Genomic DNA, 24683 nt, shown 5'->3' with positions numbered 1-24683 from the left:
GTTTAGATTATTATGTGGCTTGATCATGTTTTCTAATCATACTGAATATTCCATTTTATTACCTTCAGAGTAGTGACTGTGTTCTCCACACGCTCCTCAAAAGACTTGAATGTAGGCGTATTCCTGAGAAAGCAAAAAAAGGAAACATTAATGCACAAGCTAGAACAAATTCTGCAAAAATGGAGTGGCTGCAACAGAGCTTATGGACGGCGTACTGAACAACCACCTATGCTATTATACAGAAATTATTATTTTGTACAATGTTCTTTTAAGTTAGTATTAAGATGATATATCTATATAAGGGCAATATGAATTAAGTTGACATGACTGGTCAGCAGACACTGAGTTGACACAAGGGCTTTTTCTCTAACGTCCTAGGGTATACTGGGATTCAGGTAGACAATGGGGTGTAGATGGGTCCGAAGGAGCCGGTGCACTTTAATAAAAATTAACATCCTGTGTGCTGGCTCCTCCCCTCTATGCCCCCTCCCACAGCCCAGTTTAGAAAAAAGTGCCCTACGGGCCGGTAGCACACTCTGGAGCTCCAGAGTTATTTGCATTATTTTTTATTTTTTATTAATTTTAATTTTGCAGCAAGCAGAGCTTACTGCTGTCCTGATGGAGGGATCACGGCACCAACCTCTTACAGGGTTAATGGTCCGTGTCCTGCTGCCGGGGTTTGGTCCCGGACGGTGATGTTACCGCAGTCATAAAGGACTGACGAGCACACCATCAGCCTGTCGCCCCATCAGCGTAAAGCGGCGATAGTAAGTCTCCCTCAGGGATTCTTTAAGCCGCGGCGGCGCGTATTTTACACAGAGCCGCGCCATATTGGAGGCGGAGCCTCCCGGAGAGCACGAACCGCAGCAGCAGCCGGCGCCATTACAGCTTGCTGAGGGCACCGCGACTACGCAGCAGGACCGTACAACAGACTGGTAACACAGTGGGGTTGTGGGGGTCCGTGGGCGCTTGTTAGTGCCCCCTTTTTAGTCCTCTATAGGACTATACTGCTATTTGTGTTTAGCCCGGGTGCCGACTTAACGCCCAGCTAAGGGCTTGTGTGCTGGTTCTCCCTCTCTGTCCCTCCTCACGACCTGGGGAAGGGAGAGTTTGCTCTGTGGGTAGATAGCATACATTGTATAGTCTTATACTGACAGCATGGCAGAGAAGAAGTCTGTATGTCAGTCATGCCACGCTAAATTCACCCCCTTGGTGGAGGGGTCACTTGTGTGTGAGAATTGTATGGCACCTGCGCAGGGGACCAGCAGCCAGGAGCCTGCTTGGTTGGAATCCATTAAAGGAATGATGTCTTCTATTTCATCTGAATTAGCTGTTGCTAGACAGGAGAGACATGATTTACAGAGGTCTGTGGCTGATCTTCGAGCTACACCTACTGCTCAGAGACCCCCTAAGTTACTTCCTCAAAAGCGCTCTTTGCCTGCTCTGCTTGGCACAGACACTGAAGATGAGGAACAAGAAGAGGATGAGGTAGATATCCCAGAGGCGGTTGAGGAATCTCACAAGGGGTGGATGCTCTTATTTTTGCTATTAGAGAGGTCCTTAATCTTCCTGATAAGGAAGAGGAACAGACAGAACTAATGTTCTTCTCTACAAGAGAAAAATCCTCTGCCACTTTTCCTGTCTCTACAGAGCTTAATAGGAAATTTCAACAGTCCTGGGCTCACCCAGAAAAGAGATTTCAGGTGCCAAAAAGGTTCCTATCTATTTTTCCTTTCCCTCCTGAGGACAGGAAGGTGTGGGAGACCCCACCGGCAGTGGATACATCTGTATCCAGACTCTCTAAAAAGATAGTTCTCCCCGTACCTGGGGCATTCTCCTTAAAGGACCTGGCAGATAGAAAGCTGGAAACTACTTTAAAGGCTATTTATGTGGCATCTGGGGCTACTCAGAGACCAGTTATTGCAGGTTGTTGGATAACCAAGGCCATTAGCAAATGGGCTGAGGCAATTCAGTCTGATTTACAGGATGACAACCCTCAGGTGGATATGCTCACCCTTCTGAGGCATATCCAGGAATCTGCGGATTTCTTATGTGAAGCGTTAAAGGAGATTGGCGTGGTGGCAGCTCAGACAAACACTATGTCTGTGTCCGCCCGCAGAGTTTTATGGTTGCGACAGTGGGCGGCCGACCCAGAGTCTAAGAGGGGTGTAGAGGCTTTACCTTTCACTGGGGAGGCACTCTTCGGTGAAGAACTAAATAAGTGGATTTCACAGGCAACTGCTGGGAAGTCCACTTACCTGCCGTCTGCCCCTCCACCACCGCAGATAAATTATACAGGCCCCTCCCTGCAGTCCTTTCGGACCGCGAGGTTCAGGTCCAGAGGCCGTGGAGCCTCAAATGCAGTCAGAGGCACAAGAGGTAAGTCCCGCAGAACTCAGTCAGCAGTCCTGCCCGATCAGGCTCACACCACCCCTCAGGAAAAGCCCTCAGCATGACTGTTCCCTTCTTCAGGAGGGGGACATTCCAGTGGGAGCCCGTTTATTACATTTCAGCCCGGTTTGGCGGGCGTCTGCCCTGGATCCCTGGGTGCTAGAATTAGTGACACGGGGATACAGGATAGAGTTCGCCTCTACCCCGCCTCAAAAATTCTTCAAGTCAGCCTTACCAGCTTCACAAGAATCTCAAAAGAACCTTTTGGAGGCTGTTCGGAAACGAATAGATCAGGCAGTGGTAATCCCGGTACCTACCCATCTCAGGGGGAGAGGATACTACTCCAACGTGTTCATCGTACCCAAACCAGACGGTTCGGTACGCCCTATACTGAATCTTCGGTTTCTGAACATGCATCTCAAGACCTTCAAGTTCAAGATGGAGTCGTTGAGGGTGGTCATTTCGGGATTGGAGGAAAAGGAGTTCTTGGTGTCGTTAGACATAAAGGATGCCTACCTTCACATCCCGATATGGCCGCCGCATCAAGCCTATCTTCGCTTCACGATTCTAAACGACCACTACCAGTTCAGGGCCTTGCCGTTTGGCCTGTCTACAGCCCCTCGGATATTCACGAAGGTCATGGCGGAGATGATGCTTCTGCTCCGCCGGGCCGGAGTGAATATTGTGCCATACCTGGACGACCTTTTAATAAAGGCCCCCACCAGAGAATTACTGGAGGAGAGTGTCCGTACCACCTTCAGGATCCTGTCAACCCATGGATGGATCCTGAATCTAAAAAAGTCGCAGCTGGTACCATCTCAAAGAATTCTTTTCCTAGGGATGATACTAGACACGGTGGCCCAGAAAGTCTTCCTGCCAATGGAAAAGGTTTTGGCCATCCAGAGGATGGTGCGGTTGGTTCTGAAACCAGGCAGAATATCTGTCCACTCCTGCATACAACTACTCGGGAAGATGGTAGCAGCATACGAGGCGATCCCCTAAGGACGTTTCCATGCGAGGACCTTCCAACTGGACCTCCTCAACAAGTGGACGGGTTCTCACCTCCACATGCACTCCTTGGTCACACTGTCATCGGAAACGAGAGTCTACCTTCTGTGGTGGCTGAAGTCATCCAACCTTCTAGAGGGAAGGAAGTTCGGAATTCACCCATGGGTGCTCCTAACAACAGACGCCAGCCTGAGGGGATGGGGAGCCGTAACTCAAGGAGTTCACTTTCAGGATCTTTGGTCAGAACAGGAAGCCTCTCTTCCCATAAACATTTTGGAACTAAGAGCGATACATCAAGCCTTACTACAGGCCTCCGATCTGTTGAGAGGAAGGCCAGTACAGGTCCAATCGGACAATGTCACGGCAGTGGCATATATAAATCGCCAAGGGGGCACACAAAGCAGGTCTGCCATGAGAGAGGCTGCAAAGATTCTTAGGTGGGCGGAAAGCCACGCAGAGGCCATATCGGCCATCCTTATTCCGGGAGTACAAAACTTACTAGCGGATTATCTCAGCAGACACACTCTACACCCAGGGGAGTGGAGTCTACACCCTCAGATATTTCAGATGCTGGTGGACAGATGGGGGTGCCCGCAGGTCGATATGATGGCGTCCCAAACGAACAAGAAACTTCCGAAATACTGCTCCCGAACGCGGGACCCTCTGGCAGTGTCGGTGGACGCCCTGACGGCGCCATGGCCCTTAAGCTTCATTTACCTGTTCCCCCCCCATCCCATTGATCCCGAGAATTCTCAAGCGGATAAAGCGGGAAAGGGTTCTGGTGATTTTCATCGCTCCATATTGGCCACGCAGGACTTGGTTTGCGGACCTTCTATCCCTGTCACTGGAAGACCCTTGGCCTCTGCCACAGCGTCCAGATCTTCTTCAGCAAGGGCCGTTCATTTATCACGACTTACGTCGGCTAAATTTAATGGCGTGGAGATTGAAAGGGAAATCCTAGCAAGAAAAGGCATCCCAAGTGCCGTTATTCCAACTATGCTCCAGGCTAGGAAGATGGTCACCTCAAAGCATTATTACAGAATCTGGAAGCGTTATGTCTCTTGGTGTGAAAGCCATAGATTCTCTCCCACTGAATTCAAATTGGGAAGATTCCTGAGATTTCTACAAGCTGGTGTTGACCTGGGCCTTAGGCTAGGATCTATTAAGGTCCAGATCTCTGCACTGTCTATATTTTTCCAAAGACAGTTGGCGACTCTCCCAGAGGTGCAGACCTTCATTAAAGGTGTTCTACACATCCAGCCACCCTTCAAAAGTCTGGTGGCGCCTTGGGATCTTAACCTGGTTTTGGAGTTTCTACAATCATCCTGGTTCGAGCCTATGAAGACAGCAGAAATAAAGTTTCTTACCTGGAAAACGGTTCTGTTATTGGCGTTAGCATCGGGTAGAAGAGTCTCCGAGTTGAGCGCACTATCTTGCAGAAGCCCATATCTAATTTTTCATACAGACAGAGCTGAGCTGCGTACAGGGCCGAAGTTCCTCCCAAAGGTGGTCTCGGCTTTCCATATTAACCAGCCCATTGTGGTTCCATCGGTTACTACTGGTTCTTCCACCCCTAAATCTCTGGATGTGGTCAGAGCCTTGAGGACTTATGTTTCTCGAACAGCTCGTACAAGAAAGTCTGATTCTTTTTTCGTTCTATACGATGCAAGAAAGATTGGATGTCCAGCGACAAAGCAATCCATTGCCAGATGGATCAGATTAACTATTCAGATGGCTTATTCGCAGGCCTCGATTCCTGCTCCGACCTCCATATCTGCTCACTCTACCAGGTCGGTGAGTGCCTCGTGGGCGGCTGCTCGAGGAACGTCATTACTACAGTTGTGTAGGGCAGCCACCTGGTCGGGAAACAATACCTTTGTAAGGTTTTACAGTTTTGATACTCTGGCATCAGAGGATCTACAGTTTGGAAATTCGGTTTTACAGGGACCTCAGCACTCTCCCGCCCGTTGTGGGAGCTTTGGGACGTCCCCATTGTCTACCTGAATCCCAGTATACCCTAGGACGTTAGAGAAAAGGGGATTTTGATTACCTACCGGTAAATCCTTTTCTCGTAGTCCGTAGGGTATACTGGGCTCCCACCTCTGTGCTTCGTTCTACTGTTTGGCGTGTTTTAACTGACTGGTTTCGTCAGTGTTATGCTGTTGGTAGTTAAAGTTAAAGTTATTTCCTCCTCTCATAGTATGACCGTCTCCTTCGGGCACAGTTTTCTAAACTGGGCTGTGGGAGGGGGCATAGAGGGGAGGAGCCAGCACACAGGATGTTAATTTTTATTAAAGTGCACCGGCTCCTTCGGACCCATCTATACCCCATTGTCTACCTGAATCCCAGTATACCCTACGGACTACGAGAAAAGGATTTACCGGTAGGTAATCAAAATCCCCTTTTCGGGGGTTTTGCACGTTTTACCAACATTTGCTTAATTTACTATCCATGTGGGTATATATGTCAGTCTTTTGTATCTGTTAAATTTTGTACATGTCGATATAATGTAGGACAGCCATATTTGGATCAACCTCAAATCGACATGATCGACCTTTTATACCACAACCATACAGTTTTGGTTTTAAAATGTATCAACATTTCTCACAATGGTTGAAAATACACATTTATAGTTCTTTCAAATGTTACAATAGGTTAATAGGTCATTGGTTAGTTAGTCCTTTATAAGGTAAACTGGTGGCTGCAAGTTAACTGTACTGTACATAAGTATATTTACAAGGTGACAGCTTGCTTCTTTGTTGGTTACCTCAAAATGTAAAAGCAAAATTAATATTCAGTTCATAGCCTGGTGTGTACTGCACTTTATATTAGTTCTGATTTAAAATTGAGAGCCAAGGAAAGCATTCAGTAGTCTATAAAATGTCATGTTAAACGGCTGCAGTCACCTTCTGAGAACAAAGGCAGGGACATTGATCAAAGCGATTAATTATGCTTATCTTGTTCACAAGCGTCTATTCTTGGCACAGTTTGCATAGTGGCTGCAGTTCTCAAAGAGCATGTACTGTATGCAGCTGAACAAGAACCTTTCCTTCGGCGCTGAGTTTGTGTTCTGGAATTTCAACACCACAGAGACCATTGTGCCACATCTTTTAGTGATTGAATCTATAGAGCTGTGCGTTGACACTTAAAGTCTTGCAAACAGGTTTTTATGTGACACTATTTAATACAGATTTTTGCATGGCAATGCTATTTTATACCAAAGGCTTGTGAATACATTCAGATTTAGAAAAAAAGATGATAATCGTTCACTATATCGTCTAGTGTGTACAAACAATATCGTTAACGATCCCACGCATCGGCAGCACTGATGTCTCCTGAACTTGCATGTTCAGCAGGTTCCAATGATGTCACTGAACGATATCTCGGCTGTGGCTGATATTATTAACTATATCGGCCGCAGCAAGGTGGGCTAGTGTATATGGGGGTAATAAGGTGATCATTTAGCGATGTAGCTAGGGGTTGGTTTGCAGAGAGGCAAACAATAGACGAAAAATGCTTGTGGGCACACTCTCTTGATTGTAAATGTATCTAATTTAAAACTTAACTTTTAATATGATTAATTTAGAATATAAGACAAGCGCTAGGGATAAACAACTGTGTAGAAGTAAAAATATGTGTTGTGTGATTGGCTCAATAGCCCACTTGACAGTGAATCACACTTTTATTTCATTAGGCGCATAGCATCATGTCAGCATTGATGGTAATGCAATGCAACCATAGGCGAAAATGAAAATTAAATATGGATAGTTCCTTCACAAAATAGATATCCGCTTAATAGCATGAAATAAATGGGACTGGTTATCCTGTCGGCGATGTTATAAACACTGATAATTTATCTGAGTAGCTAAGAACCCAGTGGCACTGGTCCCAGAATAAGTGGCACACTTGTTGCTAATGCAGCAGGCGGTTCCGCTACTTTTGCCTATAGTACAACATACCCTCGATACCAAACCTGGCGTTCCCCAGGAGTCTCCCTTCTGGGTACTGTCCCGGCCCTTCACTGCTTAGCTTCCAAGTTTGGAAGGAGTTGGGCAGTCCAGTGAGGTGTGATGGTATTGTGGGTAGAGGTTTAAGGCAAAGTAAACGGTTAGCTGCTTAATTAGATACACACTATATACAAGTGTCTGGGAAGTACAGGTTCTTGTTATTTGGCATATCGTGGTTGTCACGTTCAGTGAACCTGGTGAAGCACCAGCCGGAGTGTAGTGGAGGCTGGGTGCTTTGATGTAGGGCTGTTGCATGGACAACAGAGCAGAAGGAAGCCAATGAGTAAAATTTAACCTTTTAATAAAGGAATTTGATATACAGCAGTAATGATTATGATACAGTAATTATGACTGATTATAATAATGAAAGAACTGACGACAATGATAATATGAGTAACGATAATGATGAAGGCAATGATGATATGACTGAATATATTGATGAAGGAATTTGAAAACGATGATAAGATGACTGAAGATATTGATGAAGGAATTGAAGACAATAATATGACTGATGATATTGATGAAGAACTTGAAGACAATAATATGACTGAAGATATTGATGAAGAACTTGAAGCTGATGAATATGGAACAGAAAGGGGGTTTCGGGGTAACTGCGCTGTGGACCTTTATGCAAGTGGGTGGGCTGCGGGGTGGTGGAGGTATACTACAAGATACCTGTTGGAGGTAATGGATATGGATTTTACACCCTAGGGTGTCACCCTGCGCTCGGTTACACTTGCTTCTTAGTAGGTGTAGGATCTGGTTCAATTGATTAATGGATCACATACATAAAGAACAAGTTTTCTTGAATAATAAAATGTAATTTATTTAGTAATAATACATTTAGTTTATGGTACAATGAATATATGTAAAAGTTCACAAATAATTATATGAGTTTAAAATATTTCTTATAAAATGGTTTTTTTGGGTACAATAAAAGTTAATGCATTTATAAATATATATTGGTATAAATACACAGCTAAACTAGTACCGGTACGACAAACCACATGGGGAAGGATGGGGTAGGGATAACAAACTGAGACTAACACAGTCCTTCTGGTACCGGTTTTTTGGATAATAAGCAATCGCTGGTATAAAAGTTTCAAAGTGTGGGCTGAATAAAATCTGCAATAATTGCAGTGTTGGTGTGTTCCAATGATTCCTTTACCTTTTCCTTATGGTCAGGCTGGGATGAGTGTCTGCCGGCAGACTCTCGCTGGTGCTGCTCCTGTAAGTGCAGTGCTGGGCGAGTCCAGGTAAATCACCTATCACCGATAGGTGATTTACCTGGACTCGCCCAGCACTGCACTTACAGGAGCAGCACCAGCGAGAGTCTGCCGGCAGACACTCATCCCAGCCTGACCATAAGGAAAAGGTAAAGGAATCATTGGAACACACCAACACTGCAATTATTGCAGATTTTATTCAGCCCACACTTTGAAACTTTTATACCAGCGATTGCTTATTATCCAAAAAACCGGTACCAGAAGGACTGTGTTAGTCTCAGTTTGTTATCCCTACCCCATCCTTCCCCATGTGGTTTGTCGTACCGGTACTAGTTTAGCTGTGTATTTATACCAATATATATTTATAAATGCATTAACTTTTATTGTACCCAAAAAAACCATTTTATAAGAAATATTTTAAACTCATATAATTATTTGTGAACTTTTACATATATTCATTGTACCATAAACTAAATGTATTATTACTAAATAAATTACATTTTATTATTCAAGAAAACTTGTTCTTTATGTATGTGATCCATTAATCAATTGAACCAGATCCTACACCTACTAAGAAGCAAGTGTAACCGAGCGCAGGGTGACACCCTAGGGTGTAAAATCCATATCCATGAAGCTGATGAAGCCAAGAGGAAAAGGATTTGCTGAATAAGGTCGTGGCTGCAGGAGGACCAGGGGTACTGGGCCACAGATGGTAACCGTCGGGATGAGAGGAGAAAGGATCACACCTTTTAGGATGTTAGCCCTAATGTCCATTAAATCCCTATCGGATGGCAATGGAGAATCCGTGGTAGTATTTGGTAATAGCAGTGGACGACCAGCAGGAGCGAGAGGATGGGAAGGCTTCACCTGGAGGACTATGTATTGGACAACATTGTACTGACTGCCGGTCTGGCCCAGCTTGTCAGTATTTACGTGCCTAGCTGTGGCGTGATTGTCCGGGAGAATGACATCACGATTAGTGCTGCGAGGCATATGCTCCAGGAACCAACACGATGGCCGCCGCCTGTAGGGCGACAATTCAGCCGGCGAGGAATACTATGCGGAGGCGCTGCAGCTGGCGCATCCTAACCTGAGGCCTAGGAGGACGCGGACGCCATCATGGCCGCTCTTGCCTCGCGCCGCCCGGAGCCAGAACGCCAGGACACTGCACAACAGAACTGACACCCGGAGAAGGAACATGCGCCATGGTGGGTGACAGAGCGGCAAGGCACTGCAGGTCATGACCGTAACCAGGAGCGGAGGTGAGCGCCAAGGTGGAGGGCATAGCGCCAGGGCACTGTAGGCCGGGAACAGCACTGGGAGCGAAGGTAACTGCCATGGTGGTCATGACAGTGGTCAGAGATAAAGAAATGCAAGTATAGTCCCACAGGGGGATAATACTTAGTGAATATGCATGGACATGACACTCTAGACACTGAAAGGTATATAGCTAAATGCTAATAAATATCAGAATAGTACCTCTATATAATGTAACCAACCACTGTATTAATACAGTGCCGAGAACCAGTGTACAAATAATAAGAGGGTAATTCCCTGATTAGTAAGAATCATAGCTACAAAGTAGAAACAGTGTGGCGGTGCAGAGATATACAGATCTAGGCACCCGGCTGTGCTACAGCATGCGGTAGTCAGGCTCAGTCTATGAAAGTCACGGCTATAAGGTGTATTCAATGCTCCTTTTTCGCTGTTTTTAATGGCGAGTATGCTGTTTTTTCAGTGAGAAGTGAACTTCTCTCACTAATTTTGGTCCTCGCTCTATTCAACTCCACATGTTCTCCAAAAATAACTAGCGATGGTTACATGGTTTGCTGTGCACTTCTCCCCGTTGTTCGCTGGATTTCCTCAATGGGAGTTTTAGTGTCTCTCTCCAGAAGTCTATTCAATGCAGAATGAGCGAGTGCTGCAGGTTTTATTTTTAAGCGTCATTCTCCGTTTTCTCCTCGTCATCTTTTTTAGGTGAAGGATAGTGTTATCTTTGTGGTTTTTTTATTTTTGTTTGTGTTGTTTGGTTTAAAAAAAAATCCTGTAATGTACTGTAATGTATTTAATGCAAATGGCTTATTACTGTACTCCTCAGTTAATTTATTTCGATTTTATTATGTTATTTTCCTGGTGACCAATAAGAAAGCAGTTTGTAATGCTCCTAGTTATTTACCATGGAATCTAAAAAAGACCACACCAGACAGCACCTGACATGGCACTGCATAAGCAAACAGCCCTTAAACTATTGAACAAAAGACTGACTTTTGTAATAAATCCTCTGCTCACTAAAATCCTCTGAACACGCTACACAAATCTGCCCAGCTCACATAGAGAGCAGCGCGCACTCCTGCAGGAAATGGATCTTTCTCTCCAGCTACAGCACACCCAATTACACTTGCCCAATTATGCTAAGTTCGCTCAGAGGGGTAGCGACCTGGTCAAGCATTGAATAAGGCGGAGTGAACAAATGACGAGGAGAACAAAAGTGACGAGTGCTTTGGTGAGGTCACTGCGAGACCAAAACAGTGAGCAGTGAGCCGGACTCGCTAAAGCATTGAATACCTGCCTATATCTTCTGCATAATCTGCAGTAACAATGGTGAGTGCCGTGGCTGTATACCCAGGAGTATACAGTAATAGATCCCGGAGGTAATGAGTGTAGGCGTACCCCAGCCGCCGGGAGCTGGCTGCGGTCGCAGTTACCTCTGTGCCATATGTGCGCTTACTGAAGAAGCCGATCTCGGCGAAACATGTGTCCAGCCCTCTACACCCGGTACCCTGTTGGACGGACGCAGACTCCTGGCGACACGGCACCACCGACAGAGAATCTAACGAGACGAACTGCACTATACATCAGCGCACGGATGGCGCAGAGGTAATGGCGACCACAGCCAGATCCCGGCAGCTGGGGTATGCCTACACTCATTACCTCCGGGATCTATTACTGTATATTCCTGGCACTTACTGAAGAAGCCGATCTCAGCGAAACACGTGTCCGGCCCTCTCTCTACACCCGGCTGGGGTACGCCTACACTCATTACCTCCAGCATCTATTACTGTATACTCATGGAGCTTACTGAAGAAGCCGATCTCGGCAAAACATGTGTCCAGCCCTCTCTCTACACCCAGTACCCTGTCAAACGGATGCAAACTCCTGGCAGCACGGCCATACGGCACCACCGGCAGGGAATATAGCGAGACGAACTGCACTGTACATCAGCGCATGGACGGTGTAGAGGTAACGGCGACCGCAGACAGCTCCCAGCAGCTGGGGTACGCCTACACTCATTACTTCCGGAATCTATTACTGTATACTACTGGGTATACAGCCACGGCACTCACCAATGTTACTGCAGATTATGCAGGATATATAGCCGTGACTTTGCAGCACAGCCGGATGCCTAGATCTGTATAACTCTGCACTGCTACACTGTTTCTAATTTGTAGCTATGATTCTTACTAATCAGGGAATCACCCTCTTATTATTTGTACACTGGTTCTCTGCGCTGTATTAATACAGTGGTTGGTTACATTATATAGAGGTACTAATCTGATATTTATTAGCATTTAGCTACTGTATATACCTTTCAGTGTCTTCAGAGTGTCATGTTCATGCATACTGTATTCACTAAGTATTATCCCCCTGTGAGACTATACTGTACTTGCCATTCTTTATCTCTTACCACGATATGCTAAATAACAAGAACCTGTACTTACCAGACACTTGTATATACAGGTAGTGTGTAGCTAATTAAGCAGCTAACCATTTACTTTGCCTTAAACCTCTACCCACAATACCATCACACCTCACTGAACTGCCCAACTCCTTCTGAACTTGGAAGCTAATGAGTGAAGGGCCGGTACAGTACCCAGGAGGGAGACCCCTGGGGAATGCCAGGTTTGGTATCTAGGGTATGTTGTACTATAGGCAAAAGTAGTGGAACCGCCTGCTGCATTAGCAACAAGTGTGCCACTTATTCTGGGACCAGTGCCACTGGGTTCTTAGCTACTCAGATAAATTAGCAGTGTTTATAACATCGCCGACAGGGTAACCAGTCCCATTTATTTCATGCTATTAAGCTGATATCTATTTTGTGAAGGGGCTATCCATACTTCATTTTCGCCTATGGTTGCATTGCATTACCATCAATGCTGACATGACGAAACGCGCCTAATGAAATAAAAATAAAAGTGTAATTCACTGTCAAGTGGGCTATTGAGCCAATCACACAACATATTTTTACTTCTACATTGTTGTTTATCCCTAGCTCTAGTCATATATTCTAAATGAATCATATTAAAAGTTGTTTTAAATTAGTTACATTTGCAATCAAGAGTGTGCCCACAAGCATTTTTCGTCTATTGTTTGCCTCTCTGCAAACCAACCCCTAGCTACACAGTTACGTTTACTAGATGCTGGGCGCACCACCAATCGACAACTACAATAATTAATTACTTGGTAGTTCTTTATATTGGTTTCATATAATTTATTTTATCATCTTTGGTTAAGTCCTCCTACATCCCATATTACGTTATTTTAGCTATGTAACATTTTAAATATGCGATTATCCTTGAACTCACCAGAGCCCGTAACCATACAATCTTTACTATATTTACTTGACATTTTGAATATGGCTGATTTTGCTTGTTCTAAAACACTAGACTGTATACAATATTGTCAAAATTGGCTTGCCTGCACTGTCTATTTTTTCTTTTGACGCCGGTCCCACGAGGCCATGCATCGACATAGCAAACTGACTGTTTTCAGGCACATTTGGGATAGTTCCTTCTAGGGGAACCTGTTGCAGCATCAAGCAATTTCAATTGTAGTGGTATATCTTAATAAAAAAAAAATCTGTGCAGTGAGTTAGGGGTTTGGCACTATTAATTCCTGGTAGGCTCAGAGACAGGACGCAGGGTGGAGCACCGGACTAGAGGTCGTGGCTGCTGCTCTCTTCATTGGCCAGGTGCTTGCTGAAATATTGTTACCAGCGGGTGCCCGGCAGCTCCTTCATAAGAGAATCAGCTTCCTTCCCCAACAGTCTGCCTCCCCTGCATATCCCTGTGACCCCCCCCCCCCCACCAACCCACCCCCTGCACCTTCTGTCTCACCCCTCCCTACCATCCCTTGGTATGACCGTTTTCCCTCTTCCTCCCTATCATTTCACATTTCTATCTCCCTAATATGTCTCCTCAGACGTGTACACTGAACAATATGCGGCACCACCGATATCAGTAATAATACAGGAGGTGCTGCGAAAACTAGTGACCCTTGGGTGAAAACTAAACTATATCGCTTAACGTGCAATCACTAAAGATATAGGCAGATTAGTCTGCATGTTCAGAGTACACACTGAACAATATGCATGCTGATATCGTTAACAATGTCGTTATTGTGCATATTATTCCTGTAAAATCGTATACTGTATATACACAGTTTAAGCCTCTGCAGCTTTCCCCCCCCCTCTGTCCACAGTGTGTTGAAGCCTCCCCCTGTGTGTTATAATCGTCCCTCCTTGTGCAATAGCCTCTCACTCTTTCTCCTAACTGCTCTCCCACCTATATTTGTGCTAGGCCCATCTTATATTTTATTTTGGTCCCGCTTACATTTGCATCCATATGGGGCAGTACGGATGGTGTAATGGTTAGAAATACTGCCTCACAGCGCTGAGGTCATGGGTTTTATTCCCACCATGGCCCTAACTGTGCAGAGTTTGTATATTCTCCCAGTGCTTGCATGGGTTTATTCCGGGTACTCTGGTTTCCTCTCACAATCCAAAAATATACTGGTAGGCTAATTGGCTCCAAAAAATTAACCCTAGAATGTCTGTGTGTGCGTGTACATGTGGTAGGGAATATAGATTGCAAGCATCACTAGGGCAGGGAACGATGTTCAAATATTCTCTGTAAATCGCTGCTGAATATGTGTGCGCTATATAAGAAACTGATAATAATAATAATATGGCACTCTGTCCGTCCGTATGTTGGTCTATGCCCCCCCCCCCCCCTCTGTCTGTCCATCAGCCCACCTATACTCTAACAAAGTGCTCTGTCCGACCTCTATAGGTGCCTCTGGGAGATGCTGTCAACTCCCAGCGTCGCCCCGCCTGCCGATGACCTCGACCGCCCAGCTTAATGCTGGGTCAAGCTTCTTATGGAAATGCGTTTGCAAGCCGGGTACAAAATCCGAACTGGCGGGAAAGAGGTGTATAAATCTTTCACTCTCCTGACCACTAATTATAGTAATAATCGCACAGGGGGGTTGCTATGAGGCCCACAGAGTTCTGATTACGCCCCTGTGTGTGTTTTGGGTGGGGGTGCTGCTACATTCTCCGTGGCTACAGCTTCTGAGGGTGGGGTGAAGGCAAAGCAGTAAGTTTTAAGGGCAGCCAGTGACATGTGCAGGGGGGAGCTGCTGGCACTGGAAACAGCTTGGCACCGTTGCAGCATACCATCAGTAGTCATGCCAGTGGCTGTGTATGTTGGTGGATGCTAGAGAATTAAGAATGCTACCTCAAATATTGCATTTTTTTTTTATAAACGCCCATTGCAAAATTACAAATGCATGCAGATCCAGTCACAAAAAATGAACCATTGAAGAGTTTTTCCTTCTGAATAAGTATTAGGCTTTCACTTATCTGCTAAAGAACCTGGCTGTCAGAGGTCATCGCTGCGGTCAGGGACCCACTTGAAAAATGCTTTGGCATGCCTGCCTTTTTAAAAACACACTCCGAAACTGCCAAGTTTCCGGCCCTAAATGCTGGCTTCCAGTTAATCAAACTGCGACTTCTATACAACTGCCACGTGTATGGATAGTTTTTTGCAAATTGCAGCTGCGCATGCACAATGCAAACTCTTTATCGTTCGATAATCAGCCATATTTAGTGATCCATGCTGAATTAGGCCCAATGAATAATTATACAATCTCTGTAATTACAGTAATTTGGGGTATTGTACTACACCTTTCTTGAGGAATTAAAATGTAAGATGACCATTATATTTGCTTCAGAAGCAAGTAGTGCAAACTAGTTTGTTCTATTTCTGATCTGTTTTATTAGTTTTTTTTACTATAACAAAACAGAGCCTAATAAATGGTTTTACTCATTTAGCACAATGTAGCAGCAATGAAGTTGGATTTTTGTTTCCTCTAGTGCTTATTATGAGGTATATTCAATCCCCTGATGGCAAACTATGACAGTGAGCTGTGCCGATAGCTCGCAGTCCGTATTCAACTCACCCCCCTTCATTTGCCATTTCCACCTTGCCTGTTCCCTAAGGCGAGGTGGAAACGGCGAGCATAGGTGCCGATTCTGTGGGTGCTCAAGGGCCCGAGCACCCACGGAAATTGTTGAGCACCCACGGGCCCGAGTCCCGCTGCTGGGCCACCATATTAACTTGCTAATTTGTGGATGCAGCACACACATCGCCGGACCACCTGGGAAACAGTATGCCGGGGAGAATGTATTCTGTCCGCGAAGCAGCTGCACTGTGGGGGCATTTATGTACCTGCACTGTGGGGAAATTTATGTACCTGCAGTGTGGGGAAATTTATGTACCTGCACTGTGGGGGCATTTATGTACCTGCACTGTGGGGGCATTTATGTACCTGCACTGTGAGGGCATTTATGTACCTGCACTGTGGGGGCATTTATGTACCTGCACTGTGGGGGCATTTATGTACCTGCACTGTAGGGGCATTTATGTACCTGCACTGAGGGGGAATTTATGTACCTGCACTGTGGGGGCATTTATGTATGTGGAACTCTGTTGCCGTAATTTGAATATTGGAGACAGCTGTGCTCCATAATATAAATTGGTATTATTTTGTGGCCACACCCCTTCCCCATGAAGTCACTCCTCTAAATTTTGGCTTGAGCACCCACCAGCAAAAACATAAATCGGCACCTATGACGGCGAGTGTGCCCACTAAAACGCTGTTTAAGGGAATCCTCATCGTCCCCTAATGGCGAGGATTTCCCCAGAATGTTGAATACGGTGACCGGCTGGGGAGGATGGCTTGCTTTCGGTGATACTTGCCTGAAAAAAAAAACATCCTCGCCGCACAAACCCTTTCTGTGGCTGCGTTGAATACTGCCGTGTCCGTATAAGTGTTGAGTATTTTGTGTTTGAGAATTACTTCATGTCAAGATGAGAACAATCATTTGTAACAACTTGAGCCCAAAGGATAATTTAATGTTTGTAATTGTAAGTTGTACTCTGCAATTATTTTTATTTAGAAAGCCAAAGAAAAAAATTCTCATCCCGTTTCTGCTGAAGGACTGACCCTGTTAGGGCCCGTCAGCACATATATAATGTGGAAATCATTGATTCTGCCATTACTGTCACATGCAGTATATCCTCAGTTATGCATGCTACAGTCTAATCCTCAAAGTGAAGCATCCATTTCTATGGTGATAGGTCATTCTGTATATAGCTTCATGAGTAGTGCGCCTGTTCCCTTGTCACCTATAAGTCCTGGGTATCTCAAGTTTGTCAATCTGGTATTCATCATTGGATAGACAACAACTAAGTTGACAAGCATTAGGTCAACATGAGTGAGGGTCGTCATGGGTTAGGTCGACACAAGCATTAGGTTGACATGGGGAAGGTCGACAGTCAAAAGGGCGACAGGGGTTTTTACTTTTTTTGTCCTGTATTTTGACACAGTCGCCATGGACACTGAAACATACAGATGGAGCAGGAGACATCTTTTGCCGGCACTCGCCAGATCCCTTGCACTGGCGAGCGCCGGTGATAGAGACTGGGACGTGCGTGCATATCACACGCACGTGCGTCCCAGTTTCCTGTCGGCGGGGGGACGGGAACCCTGTCCGTCTCCACTTCAGGGAGATGGACAGGATTAGGGGGGATGCGGCAAGGCGGCGAGGACCCGGGGCGACCGACGGTGAGGCTGCGGGGACCCGGGGGGTGCCCTGTTGTAAGGGGACGCGCACGCATCTTGTGTGCACGTGTCCCCTTACGGCAGCTGGCGGGGGATGGTGGATGGCGACTCTTTCGCCATCCCCTGCAAAGATGTCTCCCGCTCCATCTGTAGCATTGCGTCCCCACGCATCGCTCTCTGTGCTAGCCATGCTTCGAGCTTACTATTTTATTCTCCCACCACCCCCTAGTGGATGGTAGGGCATGAAATACTGCCCGTCAGTACATGTCGGCTCAAAAACAAAAGTGAAAAACCCCATGTTGACCTTTTGACTGTCGACCTAATGCTTGCGTTGACCTAATGAGCCTGTAGACGTAACCCATGGCGACCTTCAGATCTATTGGTGTCCACCTAATGCTTGTCGGCCTAATGCTTGTAGACCTAGTGACCGTATCCCTGTCAAACATATGTTTGTTTTTCCATTATATCTGTGGACATCCAACTGCCTCTAAGTGCTTTTTGATAACAAACTCTAGCGTCTTAGACATTTCAGCATAATTTTAAGTCTGGCTAGTACTAAGGCAGCTTGTCTATCAAACTATTTAAGTTCTTCTACTGTATGTCCTTCTTATGTACCGATATCTAAACCATTCTTGTCTATTCTCTCTGAATGGACAGACGGCTCCTGCAATCCCCATTTCCCCTGGACCCCCAATACTGTCGCTCAGACGGAAGAAGAGGGAGATCTAATGACATGATTTGCACCTTTACAATGCTGTTAATGTGGGCATTGTGTGGCCACCTCCTCCATGCCCCCTCCAGTAGGAAGCAGCCACAAAATGGGCAGGTACAACCCACACCTGTACCAGTATTTGGGGTGTGCATGCAATAGTATGTCTGACGGGGTTCCGGGTGATGTCACTGAACGATATCGTCCAGTGTGTATGTGCTACATCGTACACCCGCCAGAATCATCCAGTGTGTACGAGGTGTTTACATTCGTCTGTTGTTGATTTCGACAGTGTATTTAAACTCCTGCTGTTTTTCACAAATATTATGTGAATTGTTAATGACCCTTTGAAACAACATCCTTTTCATGAGTACCAAAACACATGTTTAAATCATTTACTTAAAAAAAAAAAAAAATTTTGCAGTTCTACCCTATGCCTGGGAAATGTTTTGTTCAAAATGGATTACTTGGTAAATTAAGCTATTATTCTACAATATACTGCATTTGAAATGGTAGCATCGTATAGTTGTTTTCAATTATACAGGTAATACTCCATGTTAGGCTGAATGATAAATTGTGTAATATCTCATGTCCACATGCCTGAATCAGGGCCGTCTTTTCATATGGGCTTCATGGGCACTTGCCCAGGGGCCCCACGTGTATAAGAGACCTATGCTGATAGCTGAGGATCCTCTTTTTCCAGGGATACCAGAATTTTGAAAATCGGCCTTGGGGAACTGGAGATATCCAACTTCAAAGCAGCAGTCCACATACGACCTGTTATTTGCAATTCCCAGTCATATTTCTCAGGTTCTCTCTAACTTAGAGTTATTTTGAGAGTATATTCCAAAAGCTGGAACTCTCCTCTTTCTGTTGACACTAGCAGCTTGTCTCTATCCTGCCGAGAACCAGAGATATCAGCCTTCCAGCAGCCGGTCCCTGCTCCAGCTCCAAACGTCTGGTGTACAGTTTTATATTTTTGTCAATGGATTGCTCTGGCTCCTGATCTCTGATCCCCAGGTCCCCAGCACCTCCTGAAAGTTGGGACTCTAGGTTTTTATACTATTGAAGGCTTAAGAAATCGATTTCCAGATAATGGCGATATCTGTAGTCAAACAAGCTGCCCTTCCACCCGAAAATGACGAATATTAAGCCCACTCCATTATCCAACCCTCCCCTGCTTATAAAACACCCCCTACCTCCCTGGAAGTCATTTACAAGGGACCCTTCATTCAGCTCAGTGCCCCCTTCCACACGTTAGTGTTCACCCTCCCACCACCTGTGCAGTGAAGGAGTAATTAGCAGAAGTTAGTGCTCCAGGTCCTATATGTTGAATGGAAGATAGAGCACCCCCTGCCACCTGTGGGACATCAAAGATGCTGCTGATACCCACCTCCTAGGGGTGAGGTGTGCTAAGGGCCCCAGTGCATTGCTTTGCCCAGGGGCCCACACTGCTGTTAAGACGGCCCTGGCCTGAATCAGACTACTACTGCACGTAAACCTGATTGTTGTGTACTACTCCTAGGTTAGTAGATCTGTACTCATGAAGCACCAGTCTTCTACTGCTAAATCTTGCGTAGTTCCTCAAAACTGCAGCCTGATTGACAGGTTATGGCCATAAGTAATTCCCACAACCTATCACTCAGGCTACAGCCAAATGGCCACAACGGACAGGTTGTGACCGTTTAGGGGCAGAGATGGTCAGTGCTCCTGAAAAATGGTGCATATTGCATTGAGGGAGCGCAGAGTCCAAGGTCTTCCCATGCAGATTCATGACATGGGCTATAGAGCTGCGCCACCCAACTTGAGTATGCTCAGGCCATCTCAACAGCAAATCACACAGCATGCCTCCTGCTGCATCAGCATATTTTCACATTGCTACTGCCAAAGATACATGGGAGTTGTGTCCATCTGTGCATCAGGCCCAATGTAACTAATGACAACAGAAAATGAAAACTAGAATAAATCCTTCTGATAAATATGGTACATATCCTCCTAAAGACAAGTCAGATCAGTGCAAACATATAATGAAGTATTCACAAATGTATTCAGTTCAAAAGGATTCACATCATCAAAAACATAAGACATTGCATCGGCACTTATGTGCATAAGTTGTACATCACATCTGACGTAATCATACATTCAGACACTTAGCAACAGCAACGCTGTCTGTACAGGTTTTATCATTGCTAAATATAAATTGAATGATCTTATTTTCAGGTTACCACAAGAAAGGAAACTCACACATCACAATTATGTTGTCCAACACTGTGGAGGTGATTGGGGTTATTAGCATGTATTTTGTGATCACTGGAGCAAGGTAATAATCCCATTTTTGGGGAAGTGATGCTGAATGAGACACTTTGATTCTGTTTTAGGATTGTGTGTGCTTAGATATTACCTGAACAACAGAACACATAAGTAGCTAATGCCTCAAATCAGACCGGAAGCTCGTGTTTTATGAGATGAGTTGATTTCGGTGCTAAAATATTGTAAATTAAAACATTATATATAGCAGTATGTAAATGAGAGGAGACTGAGGTGATATTTTGCATTATGGCTTATTCACATTGGAATGGGAACACTGTGAAACAGATACATTCACATAGCAATAACACATTTAAGATTAGTGTAGTTACCTCATGGCTGGCATACTCATAGAATGGCGGATAGAATAGCTGCCATGTGAGAGCATTTTGGGAGAAAACAACAAATTATACACTGCATGTACATTTTCAGAATACATTTAGCCTGTCGCCACATCAGTGTCAATTTACATTATGCACACAGCAAGCAGACAGATACGTCCAATTAACCCCTTCAGTGGTAGGTTGTTTTTTGGGGGGAGCGTTCCCCACTGGGCAAGTTTTTTATGGGGAACGCTCCCTTAAAAGAAACCCACCACTTTTTCCCTGGGTCCGGGCAGCGCTGCTGCACTGTCAATCAGTGGCTGCCTGGACCTGCGTCCCTGGCAGCTGGCTTGTCATAATCCGGCGCCGGGGACTTCATACAAAACCCGGAGGGAAGGGGGAGGAGGAGGGAGCCTGCTGTAAGCAGTGGCAATCCCGAGAAATTTCCGGGCTTGCCAGACTGGGCACTGAGGCACAGCCTGGAAAATTCTCAGGATTGCCACTGAAGGGGTTAATCTGTACACATGGTATTAATTTTAAAGGCTGTGACTGATCAGGTGACATTAATGTCATGTACAACACAATACTCAGTTACAGCACCACCCGGTACAAGACAGGACTTCTTTCTCCAGTCATTATCCTAATTATTATTGTGTACTAACATGTAGGCAGAGGTTGAAAAAGCAGCGATTATTTATGTCTTACTGTATGTAATATTATTAATGATTACTAGGTGTGGAATACTGTAATTGTATCAAGGATGCAGGTGCTTATTTATTTATCTCATATAGCATAGAAAATTCTGTTGTGCTGTACAAATTGGAAACAGATCAAATAAACTGATTGGAGAGGTACAGTAGGAAAGCGCTTTTGGCAAATGCTCCAAAGTCCCACACTAGCCACATGGATCTCTGTTCCAGTATTTCCTAGAAAGGAGGTGCAAAAGTAGGCAAGTGCACATATAAAGTGATCCCACACTTGCATTTCTTCCCCATGGTAACCTATGGAGAGTCTGAATTAAGGTGGCCATACTGTACATCTACAGATCGATTGTCAGATTGGGCTGGTTGGAACAAAAACCTGGTAATATCTGAATGACAGTTTTCGGCAGTTTTCCAGCAATTCAAAGCAAATGGTCCACTGTCATTTGCTCTCATCCATTACCAGGATTTTGTTCCAACCAGCCAGATCTGAAGATAAATCTGTAGGTGTATGGCCACCTTACTCTCACAAGTTTGTTGTCCACCTCTGCATTGCTAGTGTTTAGAAGGGATGCAGTCAATTTGCCGGCGGTCGGGATCCCGGCGGTCGGAATCCCGACCGCCGAAATCCCAAAACTTTCTCCCTCCGTGGGTGTCCACGACACCCATAGAGGGAGAATAAAATAGCGTGCCGAGTGTAGCGAGGCACCGGGCCCACTGCGTGGTGAGCGCAGCGAGCCCGCAAGGGGGGGTGCTCCACGTCCCCCCCCATGTCGGGATTTCGGCGGTCGGGATTCCGACCGCCGGCATTACATATCGGATCCGTTTAGAAGCCCTGTGTGACAATAACTTGAGTTTGCAAATGGAGATGAATATTACTAAGCCAGACTGATTAATGGGTCCATAGTTAAAAACCCCTGATGGCAAGATTATTCTTAATTTAGAAAATATTTCAGTGCTTTATTATTAATCATCAGTACATAATTCTGATGTGCTATGTAAAACACTAACCATCACTATATAAGGAATACACTTGCATTGAAAGAGGTTTTCCATACATTATTGTCCATTGTGCATTTTCACACATCATAATGTACGTTATCTGAAAAAGTGTGATATACAGTTCACCTAATTATTTTTGTATGGAAGATCGGAGATGCTGTCTGGGGCAGGGGACAGGCTTACAAATCTTAGTGTAGTCTAGGATTCTCTCTGGACTGGTCACATGGATTTTGTATTGTGAATTAAAGTAACCATTACTTACCTAATAGAATGTGATCTGCGGCAGAGGAAATAAAAGCATTACAAGAGTTATGAAACAATGAGGAAAAATCCACTTTTCTTGATGTACACATACTGTATAGCCTTCAGGCACTATTACACTTAATTCTTCAGCTATGCAGTGATTGAATTATGCCATCATGTACAGCCAGATAGCTAATGGAAAACTTCATTCTAATTGGATACCCCCTTAGACTCCCCAGTCTGCAGAGAACTTACAGCCTGAGTGAGCTTTCTGGCGTTTTCAATTAAGGCCACAACTTTTGTTGAAAAAATATTTAAGAAATACTTTGGAAAAATAAAAACTCTGGAAATCATGACACAAATCGTTAAACAAGTGTAAAGCCTCAGTAGGTATAAATAGTGAATCCATGCAATATGCAGGACTGCCAATGGCTTTCACAGCATGTTGTGCTCATATGGGTGGCAATTACAGATTGGGTAAGTTTAATGTTACAGTATATTGCTGGTGCAAGTTTTCTGCTTTAAAATACTGGAGCCGTATGCATGAGTGTTGGAAGGGGGCAAGTATATAGCGTTATGTCATGCCGCCACTTGTCCTACTGCCTTAATTGTCACTGTCAAATTATATTCATTTGCATTCTCAGCTTTGCCACATAATTGCCCACTGCAACCACTGAATATGGTTTTATATTACTGAACAGTTCAATATTCTAATGTACTTACTGTATTAAACATTTTAAATGCATATCACATATATGCAGCATATGCTGAAAAAATAGATTATTATGCAAGGGGAAGTGATATCCCTGTGTCACATGACTCATTATGAACACACCGGCATAGGAGAAACAGGATGCAGTCAAAATCTCGCATGGTTCATAATACCGACAAGGACAAAATCCCGACATTTAAAATCCCAACAAGGTCAAAATACCGACATATAGAATGTACAGGTGGAACTATCAACATGACTTTGGGTTGACAGGTCGCGAGGTTGACATGGGTTTTTTTTTACGTGTCTGCCGATGTCCACAGTGGCCTCCGGTCCCAGGCGTGCACTGCACGAATGCGCGGGCACGCTGGTGAAGTCCCCAGCACCGGCACGCCGGTGAAGTCACTGGCGTGCTCGCAAAATGCACCCCTGGGACCAGAGATGCCGCTGAAGATGATCCTGAAGGACGCAGGGGGACCATCGGGGCACCACCATGAGACCAGGTAAGTATGGAAAAAGAAAATTCCAAAATCCGAAAAAATCCCTTATCCTAAATGCTCCTGGTCCTGAGCATTTCAGATCAGGGATACTCAACCTGTATATAGTAAATAAAAGTGAAAAAGCTATAATATCTTCAGAAGGGGTACATTCTGCCTTACAATTGTATGGTTAAATTAGATTTATAATGGCTTTTACAACAAACTGACTTTTCTAAAATCTGATTGAAGACCTACTGTAGCGCCTGCCGTTTACGGGAGCCAGTGTGATTTAAAGCAGCAACTAGTTTAAAGGCAAAATAAGCAGAGTTTGCCTTGAAACTAATTGCTTCATTAAATCAAATTACTATGGGGGTTATTCAGAGTTGATCGTTGATGTTAAAATTCACTATCACTTCAATTATCAAAGGATTGTGCATGTGTTCAGATCATACCGTTGTTGTGGAAGCCAAAATAGGCTCAAAAATCGTGAAAGGACCTAATAACATTTTGGATACATGGTAGCAGAAATGTAATGGGCATTACCATAGGCGAATCTAGAATTATGGTATTGGGTGGTCCCAGATCTAGACACAAAAGCAGGGGAACCTTTGCGCGGCGTAGCCGCGCGCCAAAAATGGGGCGTGGCCTCATGGGAAGGAGGCGTGGCATCA

At 44.9% G+C, this 24683-nt stretch overlaps 1 protein-coding gene across 1 annotated transcript in view; it reads right to left on the bottom strand.

Moving 5' to 3' along the window:
- The window catches only part of TPD52L1 (TPD52 like 1), a 120234-nt gene that overhangs the window by 8443 nt on the left and 87108 nt on the right, over positions 1-24683 (bottom strand). Inside the window, exons 5-7 of the mRNA XM_083176680.1 lie at positions 22841-22855; positions 20885-20923; positions 63-123 (exon numbers count right to left, since the gene is read on the bottom strand). Of these exons, the coding sequence (XP_083032806.1) occupies positions 63-123; positions 20885-20923; positions 22841-22855 (115 nt within the window). The remainder of the gene's footprint in view (positions 1-62; positions 124-20884; positions 20924-22840; positions 22856-24683) is intronic.

Source organism: Crinia signifera, chromosome 3 (assembly GCF_055691185.1).
Source record: "Crinia signifera chromosome 3, ASM5569118v1, whole genome shotgun sequence".
NCBI classification, from domain to species: Eukaryota; Metazoa; Chordata; class Amphibia; order Anura; family Myobatrachidae; genus Crinia; species Crinia signifera.
This window is presented reverse-complemented; position numbering and strand designations above follow the sequence as displayed.